This window comes from Cryptomeria japonica, chromosome 9, assembly GCF_030272615.1.
Source record: "Cryptomeria japonica chromosome 9, Sugi_1.0, whole genome shotgun sequence".
Classification (NCBI taxonomy): Eukaryota; Viridiplantae; Streptophyta; class Pinopsida; order Cupressales; family Cupressaceae; genus Cryptomeria; species Cryptomeria japonica.
The window spans coordinates 606971616-606992545 of record NC_081413.1 but is presented as its reverse complement, the minus strand read 5'-3'; the positions used below and the strand labels follow the sequence as shown (position 1 = coordinate 606992545).

The following is a 20930-nucleotide window of genomic DNA, read 5'->3' as shown; positions in this document are numbered from 1 at the left end:
TCAAAATTAGCCAACTCTTTGTCTTGTGACAGGAATTGGAGTTCTTATGGTTTCATTAATGTACTGAAGATGAACTAATTAGGATCAAAGAAAGTAGAAAACTTAGTCTATATTCATAGCTCACTTTGCCTTCTCTCTCATGTACACCCTAGATACGAGAAGGACTAGTTAACAAAATGGGACCGAATTCTACTTGATGAAACAATTTCACTCTTGGAGAATGAAGTGGCTGACACAAATGACCTCAATAGTTTACCACCAATTCTTTTGCCTATAGAGGAACCTAAGCTTGAGAGTGACGAGTATTTGGAGAGTATCACAATTGAGGACCAAGAAATTGACAACATAGGTAATGCAGGAGTAGAACTATATCCATTGAATGATACAATAGGATAATTCAGATTTTAGATTTTTGCTTTTGTATGTATTGTTGGTTGAAAATTTTGTACACCTGGGAAGATGTGCAAAATTGCGGTTTCAACCACAGTGTGTGAGTATAAAACTCTCCTAATTTAAGGGAAGGCTCCCCCTTTTCTACTTTTACTAACTAAACACTAATCTAATTTGGGTGGGACGATGTCCTTTTCTCTTTTTCAGAAAATATGATATTCTTTCCTCTTCCTAGAAAAGAAATAACAGTTTTGAAAATATATGCAGCAGCTTAAAGAAATAACAAGAATGATTAAAACAAAAGGAAGTGAAGTTTCCGTGAAAGCACAAAGTCTTCCGTCATTTCCCCTGGGACGAGAAAATAAAAACTAAGCACAAAGTCTTGAGTTTCCACTATCCTATCTACCTTTTTCAGAATGATAAAACAAGAGCAATATACAACATATGGCAGCACAAAGTCTGCAAGTATGATGCACCTTCGAACCACTTCAAATGGGAACAACTACAAGCACAAACTCTTGCAACTCTTCTCAGCTCTTAATACTTAACTACACTAATTTAACCCTCACTATTTGCAGCACAAAGTCTCCAAGAAATCAGGTTAAAGCTCTTCTCAACAATCTCGTTATAATCTCAAGTAATGCGAAAAAGTACGCCACTATGACATAAGAACACAATGGATATAACATTATGCCTTCAACACAAAGTTTGAAGCTCAAAACCTTCTTGAAATTACTTGAGAAAAACAGTTTAAAACCTTTTAACTGTTAATGCATGGTAGCTTATGCAAGATAAGATCTTCCTAACCATCCTTGTTCTGTTATTCATCTACATGCCTCATGTCTGATCTATATTACATATAATTATCGGATTGTACAAACATTGCTTATCATTAAGTTATCGGGTTAAATTAGCCGATACATACTTGCTATCGGATGCATAAACATTGGCACTGATTCACATCTGTTATCAGGCTTAATTATATCGAGCATATTTGTTATCGGGTTTAATGAATACACCGCTTCATTTGGCATTAAACATTGGTTAACAAATGCACCGGTTGGATTATATCCATCGTGCACCTTGAATCATCGATGTTTATCTGGACCGATTCATTAAATAGATCAGTCATTATATTATGATATTACAATATGCTATCGGGGGTTTTTGAACCGATAATCAGCATTGTGTTAATGGTATAATTGTAAAGGCACCGATCAATGGGTGCATTGATCGGTCATGCCTAAAAGGCATGACCGGTCAATACACCAATTGACCGGTTGCCTAAATGATATATATGCCAATTGAATTCATTTGGAGAAGACATAGAAAATATTAAATGATCTCTCTCCTTCAGACCTGCAGATAAAAATCAGATTTATTGGATATTGACATAATTCCTCATATCCATATATAGCATTCATAGTTCATAACTTGTTCTTCAATTAAAATTGAAATAACTTTACATGGTATCAGAGCCAAGGTAATCGAACCTTAGGCTATTCAATTTTGATAAAATTCAAAGACTAAGTTACAAACTACATCACATTTCCATAATGGCCAACGCTATCAGATTCGAAGATAGACTCGGAGGTAGTGAAGATTTTTCAGCTTGGAAGTTTAGAATCAAAATGATTTTAAGAGAAAACAAAGTTGATTCATATGTCCAAACTGAAAGTGCACAACCAAAAGATGAAACCGAGAAATCCACATGGATCGAGGGAAATGATAAGGCTATTAAAATAATAGTGGATGGGGTAAGAAATAATATAATGCCCATCATTAGAAAGCAGGAGACGGCTTATAAAATGTTCAAGGCACTTGAAAGGACATTTGAGATATCAAATGCAAGTCGTACTCTAGCACTAAAACGAGAAATAAATCATATCACCATGAACAAAGGGCAGACAATCAATGCCTACTTCATGCGGATATCAGTTCTAAAAGATGAACTTACAACTCTAGACTACGAGATCCGAGGCAAAGAACTAACACTCATTGCTTTAGATGGGTTGCCTAGTGGATGGAGCACATTCGTCCAAGGCATCAGTGCAAGGTCCAAATATCCTAAGTTTGAAAGACTAAGAGATGACTGTCTACAAGAAGAATCCCGATTGAACAAGGTAGGAATAAAATAGAAGAATATAGATGAAGACTTGCAAGTCCTAAATACAAACATCAATAAGAAGTACAAAAAGAAGCAATTCAGGAAAAGAAAAGCTAAACAAGGCAAGAACACTTCTAAGAAAGACCTATCACATGTTCAATGTTATAGGTGTGACAAATTCGGACACTATGTTGCAAACTGTCCAGAGAAAGGGAAGCAAGCCACATTTGCAAAAGTGAGGAAATCTAGAAAAGAAAATGACTTCGAGAACTATGTCCTTTACTCAGCACTTACAAGCCATACTTCAAACAAATCTAACTCATGGGTGATCGACAGTGGTTCATCCAAACACATCACCGGCTTTAGAGAAATACTAGACTCCATGATAGAAAAAGATGATGAGGAAGTAACCATCAGAGATGATTCTTCACATCCAGTCAGAGGAATTGGAACCTGCACCATCAAACTGAAGACAGGCATGTCACTACGACTTGAAGAAGTACTATATGTTCCAGGCATCAAAAGAAATCTAATCTCCATATCAGCACTAGAAGATCAAGGATACAGAGTGACCTTCATGGAAAACAAGGTGTTGGCTTGGCCAAAGAGATCCTCCATCAAAGACGCTAAGGTCATTGGTTGAAGACAAGGCTATTTGTATGAGCTATGTACAGAGCCCAATCTAGCATTGATCCATGAAGCAACTAATGCAAATGAAGTATGGCACAGGAGATTAGGCCATCTGAATTATAGAGCTTTGTCAACCATGGGAAACCTTGTCACAGGTCTACCTAAGTTGAAGCAATATCATTCAGAGGCATGCAAAGGGTGTGCCTTAGGTAAAAATACCAAAAATGCATTTCAGAATAGTACTAGGAAAACTAGCAAAGTTTTGGAGTTAATTCATTCTGATGTATGTGGACCTATGTCCGTACCCTCGCTAGGGGGATTTTTGTACTATGTAATTTTTGTTGATGACTACTCTAGGAAGACGTGGATCTACTTTCTAAAATGTAAAGAATCAGAAGAGATCCTAAGTAGGTTCAAAGAGTTTAAAACATTAACAGAAAATCTCTCTGAAAACAAAATTAAAACCTTAAGAACTGACAATGGGGGGGAATACACATCAGGACTATTTAAAGACTTTTGTAGAAATGCTGGGATTAAGAGGGAGTTGACAATACCTTATAATCCACAACAAAATGGAGTAGCTGAAAGGAAAAATAGGACCATAGTAGAAGCTGCCAAAGCCATGATACTAGATCAAAATCTAAACTTGAACCTTTGGGCAGAAGCAACTAACACTGCTGTGTACATACAAAATAGATGTCCTCATTCACACCTTGAAGATAAAACTCTTGAGGAAGTCTTTACCAAGACAAAACCAGATATCAGCCATCTTAGGATATTTGGGTGTCCAGTCTATATTCATGTACCTAAAGAGAAAAGACTAAAACTAGAACCCTCTGGAAAAAGGGGAATACTTGTAGGATACAGTGAAACTTCTAAAGCCTACAGAATCTATGTACAAGGGCAGAGAAATATTGAACTCAGTAGGGATGTAATCTTCGAAGAAGATTTAGCCTTCAAAAGGGCCCAAAATACAATAGAACCTGAAATTCATAATCCTACTCCGAACCTAGAAGAAGAACCTACTCCTGAGCTTCAGAGGGAGTATCTTGAGGAAACTATAAGTGAAACACAAGACCCACCTATAGATAATTGCAAGAAAAGACCACTATGGGCCACCAAAACTATAGCAGAAGCTCAGAAGTTCGCTGCTCCTTCAGGAACCTTCAGGGAAAGCAAGAGGCCTAATAAATTCATCAACTATGTTGCACTTATGAATGATCTCTCTAAAGCTGAACCTAACAATGTTTCAGATGCACTCAAACATCAAGTATGGATAGATGCCATGACTGAAGAATATCAGTCCATTATGAAGAATGATGTTTGGGAGATTGTTCCTAGGCCAACCAAGAAGTCTGTCGTGTCTTCTAAATGGTTGTTTAAAATCAAGCATGCTGTAGATGGCAGTATTGAAAAACACAAGGCCAAATTTGTAGCTAGAGGGTTCTCACAGAAGGAAGGAATAGATTACGAAGAAACATTTGCACCTGTTGCCAGGTACACATCAGTAAGAGCTGTCCTAGCCATTGCAGCAACAAAGGGGTGGAAGGTACATCAGATGGATGTTAAGACAACATTCCTAAATGGCGAGATCGTGGAAGAAGTCTACTTAGAGCAACCTGAAGGGTTTGAAATTCATGATGCAAAGTCTCATGTGTGTAGACTCAAGAAAGCTCTTTATGGGCTCAAACAAGCTCCCAGAGTTTGGTATGAAAGAATTGACACCTATCTCTCAAAGCTGGGTTTCTCTAAGAATGATGCAGATCCTAATCTCTACCTCAAAAGAAATAAAGGTGATATGTTAATATTAATTTTATATGTTGATGACTTATTAATTACAGGAGATGATCACCTAATAGATCAATGCAAGAAAGATCTATCTACAGAATTTGATATGAAAGACTTGGGGCTTCTTCATTACTTCCTAGGATTGGAAGTATGGCAAAATTCTGATAATATTGTACTGAACCAAGGGAAGTACACCTTGGACATATTGACAAGATTTGGAATGCTAAACTGCAGACTGTTGTGACCATTTCACACATCGCCCCATTGCAAATGGGGACCCTTGCTTTTTTTTGCTTTTTAGGGTTTGTTTTTTGGTCTTTTAGGGTTTTGTTAGTTAGCCTTTGCATTTTGAGTGCTGTCGGGGAGATCAATAGGATAGCAGGTCCTGAAAATTTGGCTAAGTCTGAAAGTCCTGATCCTGAAATTTGGCTAAGTCTGAAAGTCCTGATCCTGAAATTTGGCTAAGTCTGAAAGTCCTGATCCTGAAATTTGGCTAAGTCTGGAATGTCCTGATCCTGAAATTTGACTAAGTCTGGAAACTGAAAAACCTCAAAAAACTAGATTTTGCAATATAACTCCTGGAGGTCTGAAACCACTCTCAAACATCCTGAAAGTATATATGGAATATAACTTAAAGTATAAGTGTTCTTATACTTAAATGTTATATTCCATTAAAATTGTCCTGATAGAGAGTTCGAAAAGTCAAATTTCGCTCCTGACCTTCACTGAGGTTCCAGAGCGAAAAGCGCTCCTGTCCCTCTCCAAGGGTCCAAGGCGAATCGCTCATGTCCCTCACCAAGGGTCCAGAGCGAAAAAGCTTAGTGGAGTCATTCCTGACCTTGTTTGGACAAATTGAGACATCAAAGGCATGAAGGAGGACGTAATCAACCCATTGAAGATAGTTTTGAAAGTTAACAAGGCATAAATGAGCTCATAAAGGCCAGGGCGCTCCTGTCCCTCTCCAAGGGACCAGAGCGATTTTCCCTCAAGACAAGTTTTTGGCAAAAGGAAGGCAAGTTTCGCGTTTGAGGTGGGTGAAGGAAGATGCAATCGATCCGTTGAAGATAATTTTCGAAGCTAGCAAAACACAAGTGAGCTTATAAATGCAAAATCACTCCTGTCCCTCTCCCAGGGACCAGGGCGAAAATGGTTCTAAGGAGCATTCGTTCCAAAAATTGAATAGATCAAACTCAAGGTTTCAAGTAAAATGCCATTTTGGACGTCCAGGATGAAGTGTTGAACGTGAAAAACAAGAATTGCAAGGCTAAAGTGTAAGGGCGCTCTTGTCCCTCTCCCAGGGACCAGAGCGATCTTGTTGATGTCCATTATCTTGCCATGCCTAGGCGCCAATATCATCTATGACACATTAAATGCCAATTTCGATGAAATCTTGAGATATTTTAAAAAATTAAATTGGCATTTAAAAATAGCGCATAAGGTATTTAATTAATTAATTTAACCTTTTAAAAAAATCGAAATTATTAACTACAAAGGCATTTAAATTAATTAATTATTAAATTAAATAAAAAGGGAGAGCGCTTGGGGATACTATTTTAATGTTTTTTTTTAAAAAAGTCAGCCTCCTTTTTATTTAAGTTTTGTTTATTATTTGCCTTATTTTCTAAGTCGGTCTATGGGCAATTAAAGAGATGAGCGCCTATATAAGAAGGGTATTTTGAAACATTTTAATCCATCATTCACTCATCATTTCAAATGCGATTTGGAAGGGCAAAGAAGAAGTGCGAAATCTAGCTAGAGTGGAGCAAGTTTCTACAAAATGTGGAGACTAAGGAAGGCGAAATTCATCTTGAAGGCCATTGGAGAAGCGTATTTCTTGCTAGATTGGAGGATAATTTCCAGATTTTTGAAGACATTTGAAGGCGAATTTCCAGATCTTGAAGAAGCTAGTGGAAGATGGAGTTCTTTTCCAAGCTAAAGGGGGCGCATTCTGCTAAAGGGAGTCTTGATCTACATTTTGCCTAGCGAATTCTCCTATTTTTGCATCATTTTTTAGAATTAATTCCCAAGTGGAGGTATGGCGTAATCACCTTGGCACCATTTTTTTGAAGATTTAAATTTTGCTTTGAAAATCCTAAATTAGGAAATGACAACTCAAGATTTATCATGAAGTTTCCTAAAAGTAGAATCTTGAATCTTCCTTTCTACACTTCAAAATATATTATTAATTGTGAAATGTTGTGTAGGTGTCAAGATGGCGACTCCCAAGCTCGAAAGATCTACAAATCGGAAGACTCTCCTCAAGGAAAATCAGGCCAGATCAAGGACGATCAAGCAAGGACAAGGGCGACCTCCTCCAGCCTAGCATCGACAAGGACGGCCTTCTTTGGACTAACGTCATCAAGGGCGACTTCTCCAATCCAGTATTCCAAGGCGAGGTACATCAATCATCCTGCACATCAAGGACACAAGAAGTTAGAACAAGGGTTCGTTGAAGAAGCAGATAGTTCCAGATGAATTAATTAAAGCTAGCTTCTCAATAACATCAAGTTGAATATTTACCAAGTTACAAGTGTCAGACGAGGTGGCATCCTAGTCATCACTTCTCCAGTCAGTGTGGTCCACCTCAACATGTCCAGATTCAATGTACCTAACTCATGGAAGGAGGCACAAACTCCGATGTACCTACCCCAGCTATCCATTGGTGGAATTTTCTAGAGAGGACATGTGTCCAAGCAATACAATTTTATCATTGGTCAAGCATTAAATGTTATGTAATGGTTGTAACAAACCCTAATTAGGGTTTTCATTGTAAAATCTTGGCCATTGATCTCGAATTGATCTAAGCCATCGAATTGTATTGAGGGCACTATATAAGCCCTGGCATTTCATTTTGTAAAGGTAATTAGCAATAAATTAGGAATTAGAAATAGTTAGGAATAGTTGGAAGCAGTTAGAAGGTGATTAGAATAGCAATTAGAGTAGAGTAGAGAGAGAAGGCAAAGATTGTTGCCAAGAGGTTGTTGTAAAAGACTTGTAACTTCATTGAAGAAATGGTGAAATTTATGGGTCGATTCGACAATTTGCATGGTCTTTATACTTCTCATATTTGATTTCATGTTATTAGATGAGTGGAAGAAATGTGCTTGATTGATGGTGAAATTCGTATATCCATACTACTAGCAGTTTGTTGATTGCAGACTTGCCTTGCGTAGTCAACTGGAATCATTCAGCTTAAGCTTAACTTCAATTGTCGCTTCTTCATCGATATGCATCAACCTGATGGTGTCTATGCCTGCAGTGATGATTTGAACATCATAAAGCTTTCCTTCGAAGATCGCACTAGCCTTGTGGAGATGGTCCTGCGATGTCAAAACAAGACCTAGTTAGAGTTTCATCAAAGATCAATCATTGCTCCTACATTCTTAGTGTTAGGATTAGATCCTTTCCTCGCCCTCGTCTTTTTTCCTTTTTTCAAATCTAAGCTAGTGAAAATCCTGTGTTCCAGCAATATTCAAAGCAGATCAGAAGTTCAATCATCAAATGTAAGTCCCCTTGTGATTCCAGCAAATCACATCATACCACTGGAGCTTATCCACACGTAGAGACCCTACTAAAAAGAACATTGGAGTCATCCTAACTGATCCTTCTTGCGATATCTTCAGCAGTTAGCGACTTTATTCAAGAGAGGATAAGATGCCTTTGGGTATTTTATTCTGTGTATGATTGTGTACAAAATACACGTCAACACAGACCCATGACCTCTCCTATGGAAACCAACTTCCATAACTTAAAGAAGCAGCAGCAGAATCAAGACCTACTGACCCCACTCAATACAGGTAGATGATTGGGTCCCTGATGTATCTAGTAAATACAAGGCCAGATATCTGCTATGCTGTTAATGCCTTAAGTCAGTTCATGTGTGAACCTAAGGAGATACACCTGGTTGCAGTAAAGCATATAATGAGATATCTACAAGGTACCCTAAAGCTTGGTCTTAAATATGAAAAGGTTGACATAGATCCACATGGATTTACAGATTCAGATTGGGTTGGTAGTGTGACTGACAGAAAGAGCACTTCAGGGTGCTGCTTCAATTTAGGGTCAGCCATGATATCCTGGATCAGCAGAAAACAATCTTCAGTAGCTCAGAGTTCCACAGAGGCTGAATATATTGCAGCTTCAATGGCTGCCCGAGAAGCAGTATGGCTAAGGAAATTGCTCGTGGGATTATTTGGAGAACCTATGAAACCTACAGTCATTCAGTGTGATAATCAAAGCTGTATAAAACTTTCTGTAAATCCAGTATTTCATGACAGGTCCAAACATATTGAGATTCCATATCACTATGTACGAGATATGGTTGACAGGAATGTGATAAAGTTAGAATATGTGTGTACAGGAGATCAGACTGCAGATATTCTGACCAAACCACTTTCCAGAGTGAAGGTTGATCACTTCAGAAAGGGTTTAGGTATGATAGAAAGGTAATCTGCTTTGTAATCTATACTTACATATATTTAAGATGTTTAAGGTGTAAACTTCTTTGTCATGTTTGGACTATCTCTTGGCTTCTTGCCACCTGTGTTCATATCTAAGAGGTGACGATCTCTCAGATACTGAACACTTGTATGTAGACATCATAAGGTGACGATCTTATGATAGTCAAACTAGTAATCATGTTGGATCACTGGTAAGTCATGGATGTGCCATGACTATGTTGTGATACAACATTTGTACAAATGTTATTGCATTATCACAACTTGGATATGATGAGAACTTAGCACTTCTCATATGGTTATCCTTGTGTTGCATGTTAGGCAATACTGATATCACGTGTAGGTGATATCTCAACCATTGATCATGTTGGATCTCTGGTAAGTCATGGATGTGCCATGACTATGTTGTGATAAACATTTATAAATGTTATTGCACTTATCACAACTTGGATATTATGAGAAACTAACCTTTCTCATAGACTTATCCTTAAGTATTGCATATTAGGCAATACTGATATCATGTGTTAGGTGATATCTTGATGAATCTTACAGATTACATGTTTTGGTGATTTCTCACATGATCAGGTGATGATTCTCTTACTTTTATCACATGTTAAAATAATACTTTATGTCACATGCTCAAGTGATGTTCTTCTATTTTGTATCATATGTCTTGATGGTACTTCTCATGTATAAATGATTTTTGCTGACTGACATTATCTTAGTTATGAAAAGGAAATGTGATGCAGGTTGCCTTATCTATCTTCCAAAGCTAAGAGGGAGTGTTAATGCATGGTAGCTTATGCAAGATAAGATCTTCCTAACCTTCCTTGTTCTGTTATTCATCTACATGCCTCATGTCTGATTTATATTACATATAATTATCGGATTGTACAAACATTGCTTATCATTAAGTTATCAGGTTAAATTAGCCGATACATACTTGCTATCGGATGCATAAACATTGGCACTGATTCACATCTGTTATCAGGCTTAATTATATCGAGCATATTTGTTATCGGGTTTAATGAATACACCGCTTCATTTGGCATTAAACATTGGTTAACAAATGCACCGGTTGGATTATATCCATCGTGCACCTTGAATCATCGATGTTTATCTGGACCGATTCATTAAATAGATCAGTCATTATATTATGATATTACAATATGCTATCGGGGGTTTTTGAACCAATAATCAGCATTGTGTTAATGGTATAATTGTAAAGGCACCGATCAATGGGTGCATTGATCGGTCATGCCTAAAAGGCATGACCGGTCAATACACCAATTGACTGGTTGCCTAAATGATATATATGCCAATTGAATTCATTTGGAGAAGACATAGAAAATATTAAATGATCTCTCTCCTTCAGACCTGCAGATAAAAATCAGATTTATTGGATATTGACATAATTCCTCATATCCATATATAGCATTCATAGTTCATAACTTGTTCTTCAATTAAAATTGAAATAACTTTACATTAACAAGCAAATTTTTGCAGAGTTTTCTTGCTTGCTAAAAAGAAAAAAATTACAAAGAGAACCCTCGTGTATATATAGGAGAGGGGCTGAGAGCAAAATGTGGGAGAAGTCTAACTAACTGAGACTTTTTCCACAACTAACTAACTAACTATGACTTATTCAAATTATAGTTCTATTGCTAACCAACTTGTAATTTGTTTGCATGCAATTACAAGTTACAAGATTACAAGTGACAAAATTACTTGTAATTACAAGTCTTGACACTACATGTAATTTGTCAAAAACAAAATGCATAAAAAAAAATGCAAGTGTCATGAGACACTTCTTATTCTCTTCTATCTCTAGCCATGAAGGATTGGAATCTGTCAATAGATTTCTGCAACTCATCGGGATCAGGACCCGCTATATTTTTTGCAAAAGCAACAGTCTTAATGATGACATCGAAATACCTTACTGTTGCTGCCGTATGTTCCTTAGGAACAATTTGCATTTTATCAAGAAAGCTTGGGAACTCACTAACCGATGGATTGAAGCCACCATAAACTATCCTGATTCGAGTTCTTGGCGAAGTTCTGACACTAATCCAGAAAGTATCAAATCTTCAGAGAGTAATTCTCCATCTTGACTTAAAATCTTATAAGACATCTTCTCGAATTGAGAAATGACATCTTGTTCCATCTCAGTACTCATTTCAAGAGTAACTTGTACATCTTTGATAAGGATTTTAATAACCAATGATTTGTTGACCATAAGTTCTTCAAAATTGTTGTACCTCTCTCTGCTTGGTATCACGATATTGTTGCACATGGTTTCCAACTTGATTTGATCCATTTCATGCTAGACCTTCAAATCTTTTTCACTTGAATCCAGACTTTGGTTAAAAGCCTCTAAGATCTCATTCAACTTCATTTTTGTTGCTCTCATGTAATGTCCCTTTCTCCTCAATGATCATTCAGGTGTTGATTAGCCTATATTTCTGTTATTCCAGTAGGCTAATTCGAAGATATAAGGGATGAGAGGCTGACATTGTCAATTAATTATTGATGGAGAAATCTATAATATTATTTTGAGTCCATAAAGTAATATTATAAGGGAAAAGTCACTTTTGGTTATAAAATTAAATTATAAAAATAAAGTGACTTAAGTTATGAAATAGAGTCATAAAGTGACTTTATTAAGAAGATAAAATAAAATATATAGTGACTTTATCATAAAGGCAAAGTTATAAAATGAATTTCTAACATTTATTAAGCCTTCTAGAAGTGGGATGAACTTATTGGAGGGAAAAGTTTATTCAAAATCACAAATTGTGATTTTGAGGTCCAAAAGCGGTTTAGACAATCTATTTAAGGGGTTTCCTTCCTTCACCAAGCATTATGATATGTTGATTTGATACTTGATTATTTCTTCATTGTTGCTGGTTTGACAGTAGCAGCCATATCTGAGGACGAAACCCCTTGGAGATTTGTAGGTTGGACGGAAACCCAACTCTACTTGTGAGGTGGATTCATTTAGAGTTCATCATTAAGCTTATTTGCAGAATTTTGAGCAGATTTGTGGAAGTTCTAGCTAGGGTTTGGAGACAATAATGGAGCCATGTTGCAGGTTGAAGGTTACATGATTTTATATGTTATTTCTAGCTTCGGCGACCTCTTTTAGGGCATGTTGGAAATGATTGCAGAATGGGGTATGTGTTGCATGTATTGTTTGTAAATTTCTGAGTAATTGCAGCATCAAATGCTATTGTAATAAGTGCCAAAATTCACCATTCCAATAGTAATATACAAGGGTTTACAGTTCCATTGTGAAAATTCTGTTATTTATGTTTATTGCACGTTCTTATCGTTGCATGCACAAGAATATTCAAGATATGAAATAAACACCAAACATATATCTAAACAAATTCATAAATTCCATAAAAAATTCAAACAATAGGATATTACATCTCACATTGCTCAACACGTGCGATGCTTTCTTCACCACTTGAGTGCTCTGATCAACTAACCGATCTACCCAAGAATCAATTTGGCTTTCTGAGCAGCTTTCTCCAATTGCTTGATAGATTCTTCAGAAGTGGAGGAGGTCAAGGGATCAACCTTTTCTAAAGAATTAGTGATTATTTCGATCATTGAGATGAGTTGTGCATTCTCCTCTTTGAGCTTGTTCTTCTTTGCCAGGAGCTCATCATAACTCTAAACTAGTGAAGCCACCGAATCGTGAGCATCATGCATAATTCCAGCATGCGTTTGCTTTCCTAGTTCCACCCTTGTGAGCCTATAATCTAATAGCTGCATTTCTTCTAGTGATTTCTCAGCTAAAGGATTTGCCAATTCTACATATTTCATTTTATTGCTGTCCACAACCACCCGTGAAACTGTCTTTGCCTTCTTAGCAGCTCTTGGCTTAGGCTTACCGAGCTGCTGAAAATCAAATATGTCAACAGAAATCTCCTGCTTCTTCTTCTTGGGAGTGATTGAACTCAACCATGGAGGTAATTCTAATGTGTTCACATTTGAGACGACAACTGTGGTTTGTGAAGAAATAGGGTCTGCCTATACCACAGTTGTAACTCTAGGAGAGGCCTCTATCTAGACAATGACAAGTGTTTGTTCAGATGACAAATCATGATTAACCTCAATCATGAACTTATCAAAGCTCACAGCAGAAGTATCAATTTTTGGAATTGAGATGCTGGATAAGGCAGCATATGAGGGATTTACATCAAAGACATTCTCCAAGTCAACATGAGAAGTCTCTATAGATACCTCTACATATGATGATGAAACATTAGTGCAAATAGCTGCAGTTAGCACAACATGATCTACATGAATTGTAGAAAAAGAGTCGACATCCAATGTCGATTGGAGACATAGGTACATCCAATGACATTTGGGGAATGACTGCGTGAGGAGAACCCGAATCCATAGTTGGAGGGGATCCCGCTGTACTCTCCTCATGTGCTTCACCTTCAACATCAATGACATGGATTTGTACTTGAGGTCTCTCCTTACCTTTCAGTGACACTTCTTGTGTAGGAATAACTAAGGCCCTACTCACCCTTAACTTGATCTTGGTGCCTAAAGAAGAAGCACCTTCTTTGGACTTGATTTTGATTTCATATTTACGTCCAACTGGTCCAACTAAATCACTTTCTGCTCCACCTTTGATCTTGATGGTTTTGACATTATTGTTCTTCAACCAAACATTGGTGTTAACAAGAATGGACTGAAATCTATCAAAAATGGAAGTACACTCCTTTTGTGACCATTGGGGAGACAGAAGAGGAGTCTCATCAACCCTTTGTTCTATATATTCCGGGTCAAGAGTTTTACCATCATCTATCATTCCTTCCGAGATCTTAGTGAGATCCAAATCCACAATTTACTCCAAGGTGAGCCTGTTGTAATCCATTCTCCTGACATCTTTTGTGCGAAGATCAACCCATATATCCTCAAGGCGATGAATATGAGTGAAGGCTCTCTTGATCTTGTCCTTCATCCCTTGACAATCAAAATCCTTCTTCGCCTTGAACTTTTTCAACTTGATTTCTTGAAGTTTAGTTTCCATTGCCTTGGCTCTTGCTGAAGTGGTCAAAGAATACCGACCAATCTGCAATGGGTTGTGAGAGGATATATTGATACCTTGCTTATGATTGGCTAACTGGACTGCATGAACTACCATCAGCTACCTAGCCAACTCCATTAGGATGATCTTATCGGTAGGATATCGGGGTAGCATGTATGGCAGTTCATCAAAACATCCAACTCTCATATAGGTGAAAGTTGGGAACTGCAGGAACAAACATCCATACTCATTCACCTTCTTCCAGGCAGCCTCAGATACTCTATTGTTTTTGAGTGTTTTGTCAAATAAGCACATGAAATGACCAAAGAAGGCATCTGACACCCTCATGTAATGAATTCTACTGGGCCTTAGAGTGAGTTGCTCATAGTACTTCCATACTGGTACTAGCGAACTGTCACCATTGGTAGAAAGACCTGGAAATTGTCTAAGTGATGCCGCTATGTACACCAAGTACGAATTCATGTAAAAATTGAGGGTGGTCGAGACTTGTGACAGCTGCTCGCACAGGGTGTCATTGATTACTTCACCCTAGAAAATATGAAATTGCTCGTTCCTCGTGACTACAATATACTTATACATCCAGATCTCAAACACATTGGAGTGTTTCAATCCCATTATTCTGTTGAGAAGTATGATCATATCGCTGACTTCTTCAATGAAGTCAGAGCGATACAACTTGGCCATCTTGAGAAACAGGTCTTAGGAGTCTTGCCATTTTGAGTTGATGTGTGCAGTCTGACCTTCTCTGGTTTTAATAATCTAGAGCACTCTTCATAGAGATGTCTGCATACACCGGGGCAGCTGGAACTTTGAAGATTTTATCAATAGTTTTTGCATCCAATCTGATAATGATATTGCCATTATCATCCTTGATCGTCCTGGATCCGCTGACAAAATGAGAAGCACATGCAAGCACAAACTCTGGCTCCAAGGCAGCCACTGGGAAAGTGGAAACCAAATGGATGTGACTATTCAGGAGCAACCGCATGCCATGAGTTGGCGATCCCTTTGCTCTTTCTAGAAACTCAAACATATCCACATGTCCAATCTTTGTGTCCTTGATCTCATCCACCAGAGAGTTCACTTGAGAAGGAGCGATCTCATTCTGATATTTATCATATTTGTATTTCATCTTCTTATTGGAAGGAGAGGCCAGCTCTTCTGTCATTGAACAAGAATCTACAACGCTGTGATGAAAACTCAAAAGAGTGAGAACATCTTCAGCAACTACAGAGGATTCCATGATACCAAAATTTGGAAAATTAATGCTTGATCCTAGACCTACTTGAATATTTATTGTGAAAGCTTGAGAGACGCATTGGATAAGGTTTGAAAAGGACAAAAAGTTGCATTTCTGATCTTGAGAAACAGACTGTAAGTTCATGGATGCAAGCTTGGAACACGGGACTTGAGAGTAATTATGAAACCACTACTTGCAATCGGGTCTTTGAAATCTGAATGCAAGCATGCCAGCTTGTATGATAATAGGAAAGAGCCTTCCAAAGTTTGCTTTTGAAATCGGATCTAGAAATCTCGATGAAAAGGAAACGAGTTTGAAATATGGGAAATCACTTGCAATCGGGTCTTGGAGACCCGACTACATATGTGATGTGCACAACTAAGATACTTTATCATTCCATACTTGAAATTGGGTCCTGAAGACCCGATTACAAGTGGAAATGTCTTGCAAATGGATGATGAAAAGCTTGCAACATTTACCACAAATAGGTGAAAGACTTGTTATCGAGTGAGGAAAATCTCCACATTTGCACTTGCAGTCAGGTCTTAAAGACCCGATTGCAAGCAACGTGACTTAGCATTTACAAGGGAAGAATATTAATGAATTTGCGATCGGGTCTTTAACACCCGACTACAAGTGCATGAAAGTCATATAACAAACTTACAATCGAACCTTGGTGGCCCAAATGCAATCCCTCATGAATACAAACTGGAGGGAAAAAAAGACTTGCAATCGAGTTTGTGATCGTTGATTGCAAGTGAACACAAGCCACATATGAATATGAAACTTGCAATCAGGTCAAGAGAACCTGATAACAAGGGAAAGATGCATTTCGCAAGGAGAAAAGACACTTGCTAACACATTACACAAAGGGAAAGAAACTCCTTCGCTGATCAAACACGAATTACATCTTTCAATCGAACCAAGACAAACATAAGGAAGCAAACAAACATAAACAAAAAGATAAAACAAGGAGAAGAGAACTTACATACCTGAAACAAAAACCCCAATGTCCAAAGGAGAAAATACGCCTAAAACTTTGCCACTGCTCTCAAAAAGGAAGCTGGAAAAGAGATATAAAAATCTCACTCAAAGCTCTAATAGGCGCAAGAAGAACAGTCCTATTGAAACCCAAATACACCATTAATGTAACTGGAACGGATCTCCTCTTAAGACGCAAGAAGATATAATGGCACGAGAAGATGTAATGGCTTCATAAGGACCCGACGCAAAAGAAGGAAAAAGGCACTTCTTTTGCTTGTAGTCGGGTTTGAAATACTCGACTGCAAGTGAAAGAAAAGACACCAACATAACTTGCAAAGTGACTCTCCACTTACAATTGGATCTCTAACCCCCAATAACAAGTTAGTAGAGACACAAAAACAACTAACTTGTAGTCGGGTTCTAAACCCTCGACTACAAGTCATTAAAACAACAAAATAAAAACCTCACTCACTTGTAATTGGGTCTTGGAGACCCAATTACAAGCAAGTGAATGCACATGCAATGTCTTCTAAAAGTTCCCCTCCCCACTTGCAACTTGGTCTACAAGACCCGATTTTGCACAAGAAGAGAAGAAAAAGACATAAAAAATGAACCAAAACTGAAACAAAGATGACAAGAACAATTACACATGACTAGAAGAACATTTTAGAAGGGACTTTGCCTCCTAACAAACGAAAACTACGAAATTTTAAGGGAAAATTCATAGCAGTTGTCATATTTTTTAAAATTAAAAAATGAGGACAACATGTATAACAGCATTTCAATATGTAGTGTGAAGTACTGATTCAAGAGTCTTGAAAGTTGATACTATATTTAGTATTAGTCTGTGTTCAAACTTGAAAGTTCAATGTCATGATATTGATTGTCAAAGAACTATCAAACAATTAATCTTTTCAGTTTTCCTCCGTTGAACTCGACATTTATCTCTCACACGCACATATATGTATGTGTGTGCGCACGCGCATGTGTGTATACACACACACACATATATATATGTAATTATATATCTATATATAACTATTTTCTACTTTTAAAAAAAAAAATGACATGCAATTATGATTTTTGGCATAGAGATTTATATATTATGATGATTATGGTTATTTTGTCTGCAAATCATCTATGAAATATCTCATCCTTAGAACCAATGCTGATTTCTTTGCAGTTAGGAATTATTTCTTGATTCAAAAGTTGCAACGTTTTGAACTTAAAATCTAATACTGCTACTATTATTAAGCAGATTGAAGCACCTTCAGAGAGGGAACAAGAGCTGTTGCAGCAGGTAGTTGAGTTGCAAATCAGGTACATGAATTACTCTCCAGAATTTAATTCTTCAAAAAAGACGTGATTTTTCAGGCCTTTAAAAACTTCAGACATTCTGATTGAATTCTTTTAATTTCAGGGTTACAAATATCGCTCATGAGATACAAGAAGGAAAGAGAATGAATATTAAGGTTTGTATCCGTTATTTATATTTTCTCTATTTTGAAATTAATAAGCATATTCTCCCCAGAACTGTTCCTGTATATAATGTTCTTTAACCTGGATATTGAGAAAAAAAGGTTGTGTGCTGAAATGACAGTTAGAACGACAATTGAGTGCTCTTAAACAAAGAAAAGAAGTGGATCATAAGAGAGAGGCTCTTTGAGATTCTTATGGATGGTATTCCACTATGTTTTTCAATAACTAATTTCAGCATCAAGTGCCAATGTCCAGATTCGTTGGTGCTAAACATGGTTCTCATATTAAAGACAATGACAAATTTCACATACACTGTTATCAATGAGCTCCTGTTCCAGAAAAGCTTCATTTTGATGACCTCACAATTCTTTCATTTTGCAACAACTTGCACATGGACTAAGAGTACATGTGTATGACTAGGTAACCTTAATCCTTTTGCCACATATTTTGGCTTGGGATCAATATTGTTGTAATGGTCCTTCTTGTTTTTCTTATTCAAAAAATCTCCATATCCTTCACTTCCACTTGATGTACAATTTTGTAGGGCTGTACAATTTAACTCATCTCTTTAAGCCTTTTGCAGATATTTATGTAATATCCATACCTTCCTGGTCATGTATCAAAGCTGCTGCTATAACTGACATCAGCAGGACAAACAAAAATTATGGGTGTCTGATACTTCTGAAACACAATTTTTTGGTACAGTGGCAAAGGTCATCAACTGTATCACTAATTCCTTTGACGTTAATATGTCCATATTGATTTTGAATTGTCTAAAGCTGGAAATGAAATGCACATCCAATATTTATTAGGTGCTCATGCTCAAGCATGACTTGGAGGATATGTACATAGAATTTCCTACCGGCCAGTACCGAAGTGGATTTTTTTGGTGTCAGAAATATGATCATTTATCATCAATAATAAAATCATATTTTACATGTTTGTATAGCAACTGCAAACATTATATCTGCTTTGTACTATATTTCAACTTATAGAAGAAAGCTTGTTAGTTTCAAACTGGGGTTGATGTCTTTTATTTTCTGTTGTCCTGGTGTATATCAAACGATAGAATTATATAAGTGCAAATCCCCTTGAGCTTGATTTTGTAATCAGGTGATTACAAGATGCATTTCTGTGATCCAATGGCTTACCTACTTTGTATTTGTAGTGTATTGATTGTAAACTTGCAATGCAATGTATTGTGATTTACAATGAAACTTTCTATATAAGGGCTGTTGAAAAGAAAAGATTCAATATAAGGACTATCTAATTGTAATTTTCATTCATCAGATGCACCATTCCTTATTTTGTGATAAAGTGCTTTCCTGTAAGAAGTGAATAGTAGGTGATTTTGCGAACTTTCTCTTCTATAAATATCTATTTATAGATTAGTATTAAACTAAAAATGTATTAAACAACCTAATTAACTAGCTTGAAGCAATTTCGTTTGCTAGACCTACCTTAGGTTAAGAGACCCCACACCCTAGAAAATGTCAATATGAAATATAAGAGATTGGCTTGAATTCCAAAAGTCAAATTTAAGCATCTACCTTTCTACCAATATAACAATCTCCATTTTAAACTCCAGTCATTCCCACTAGTAGGAAGGTAGCAAAAATAAAAGCTTGTGGCTTTCATCATCCATCCATCACACTCTTTCACCATTCTGTATATGACTGTCATGAAAGGACGCTATTGAATGCACATATACAAAAAAAAATTACATAAAGTCTTTCCTTTTCATCATAGAGTTTACAAATTGTAATGAAGAGAGCAAGCTCATATGCTTTGACCTAATCTTTTGAGATTAGCTTTATTGATATTCCCATGGTGTAATGTCCCCTATTGAGGGAGTACTTGGTATTTGCCCAAAAATAACAAATCCAATAATACAGTTTATTTACAGAAGTATTATTTCACTAAATCACACAATAGCAATTGAATTTAGGAAAAAAATCAATTAACATCAAACAAAATGATAATTTGTAAACATGCACACTATAGCTTATTCCTAATAACCAACCATATTAGGAACTTGAGGGGAAAGCACAATAGGGTGTCAAGAAACTGTCTTCCACAACTAAGCCCATGAGTGCCAAACAAACAACCAAGTCAATCCAACTCAATGGGTGATCTACTTAATTGAGGGAACTCATACTCCTGCATTTCCCTATTAGATTTCCTTGCCGATTCCTTATATGATTACTTTATGAAAATCAAATGAATAATTACTAATCCTAAGATTCTTGATGGATTGGTAAGTTAATTAAATAAATAATTCTGTCCTTTACTAAATTCACAAACTAATAAACATTGGATTCAACATATAGCATGTCAATTACTTCAGAAATATAATAGTTTGCTATATCGTACCGCTTTATAATTTCTGATTATTACTGCTTAATAATCCCAATTTCTCACTGCCTTCTTATCCAGATCACATCTCAATTCCTTGATCGATTGTCTTGGATACCAATTTCTTATTTCATTTATATCTTCATATCTAATTGAGGAGACACATCGCTTTGAAAAGAGGTATCCATTTAAATGATCATGTCTCTTGATTCTGCTCTTTGAGAGTAAATAATCGCTATCCTCTATTAATGACTGCTTTATACTCACTAATCACTGCCTTAATTAAAATATAAATGTCATTTATTTGCTGTCTTTGTCTTATATAGAATTGCAGCCTTTGCTCTCCCCATGTCTTCTATTAATCTGTGTCTTATTTTATTTTTTGTCGCTGCTGCATTAGAATCACCTTTAGTTGTTGCTCTTGTGAAT

General features: G+C 36.7%; 1 protein-coding gene across 8 annotated transcripts in view; it reads left to right on the top strand.

Moving 5' to 3' along the window:
* LOC131040287 (uncharacterized) overlaps nucleotides 1–19247 on the top strand; it is a 118919-nt gene extending 99672 nt beyond the window's left edge. For 7 of the 8 annotated variants that reach the window (XM_057973599.2, XM_057973544.2, XM_057973279.2 and 4 more), the window contains 4 exons: nucleotides 17926–17987; nucleotides 18088–18139; nucleotides 18268–18566; nucleotides 18730–19247. In XM_057973599.2, the coding sequence (XP_057829582.1) occupies nucleotides 17926–17987; nucleotides 18088–18139; nucleotides 18268–18333 (180 nt within the window). In that variant the 3' untranslated portion in view covers nucleotides 18334–18566; nucleotides 18730–19247. The remainder of the gene's footprint in view (nucleotides 1–17925; nucleotides 17988–18087; nucleotides 18140–18267; nucleotides 18567–18729) is intronic. The other variant, XM_057973334.2, reaches the window with a different exon arrangement.
* The last annotated feature ends 1683 nt before the right edge of the window (nucleotides 19248–20930 follow it).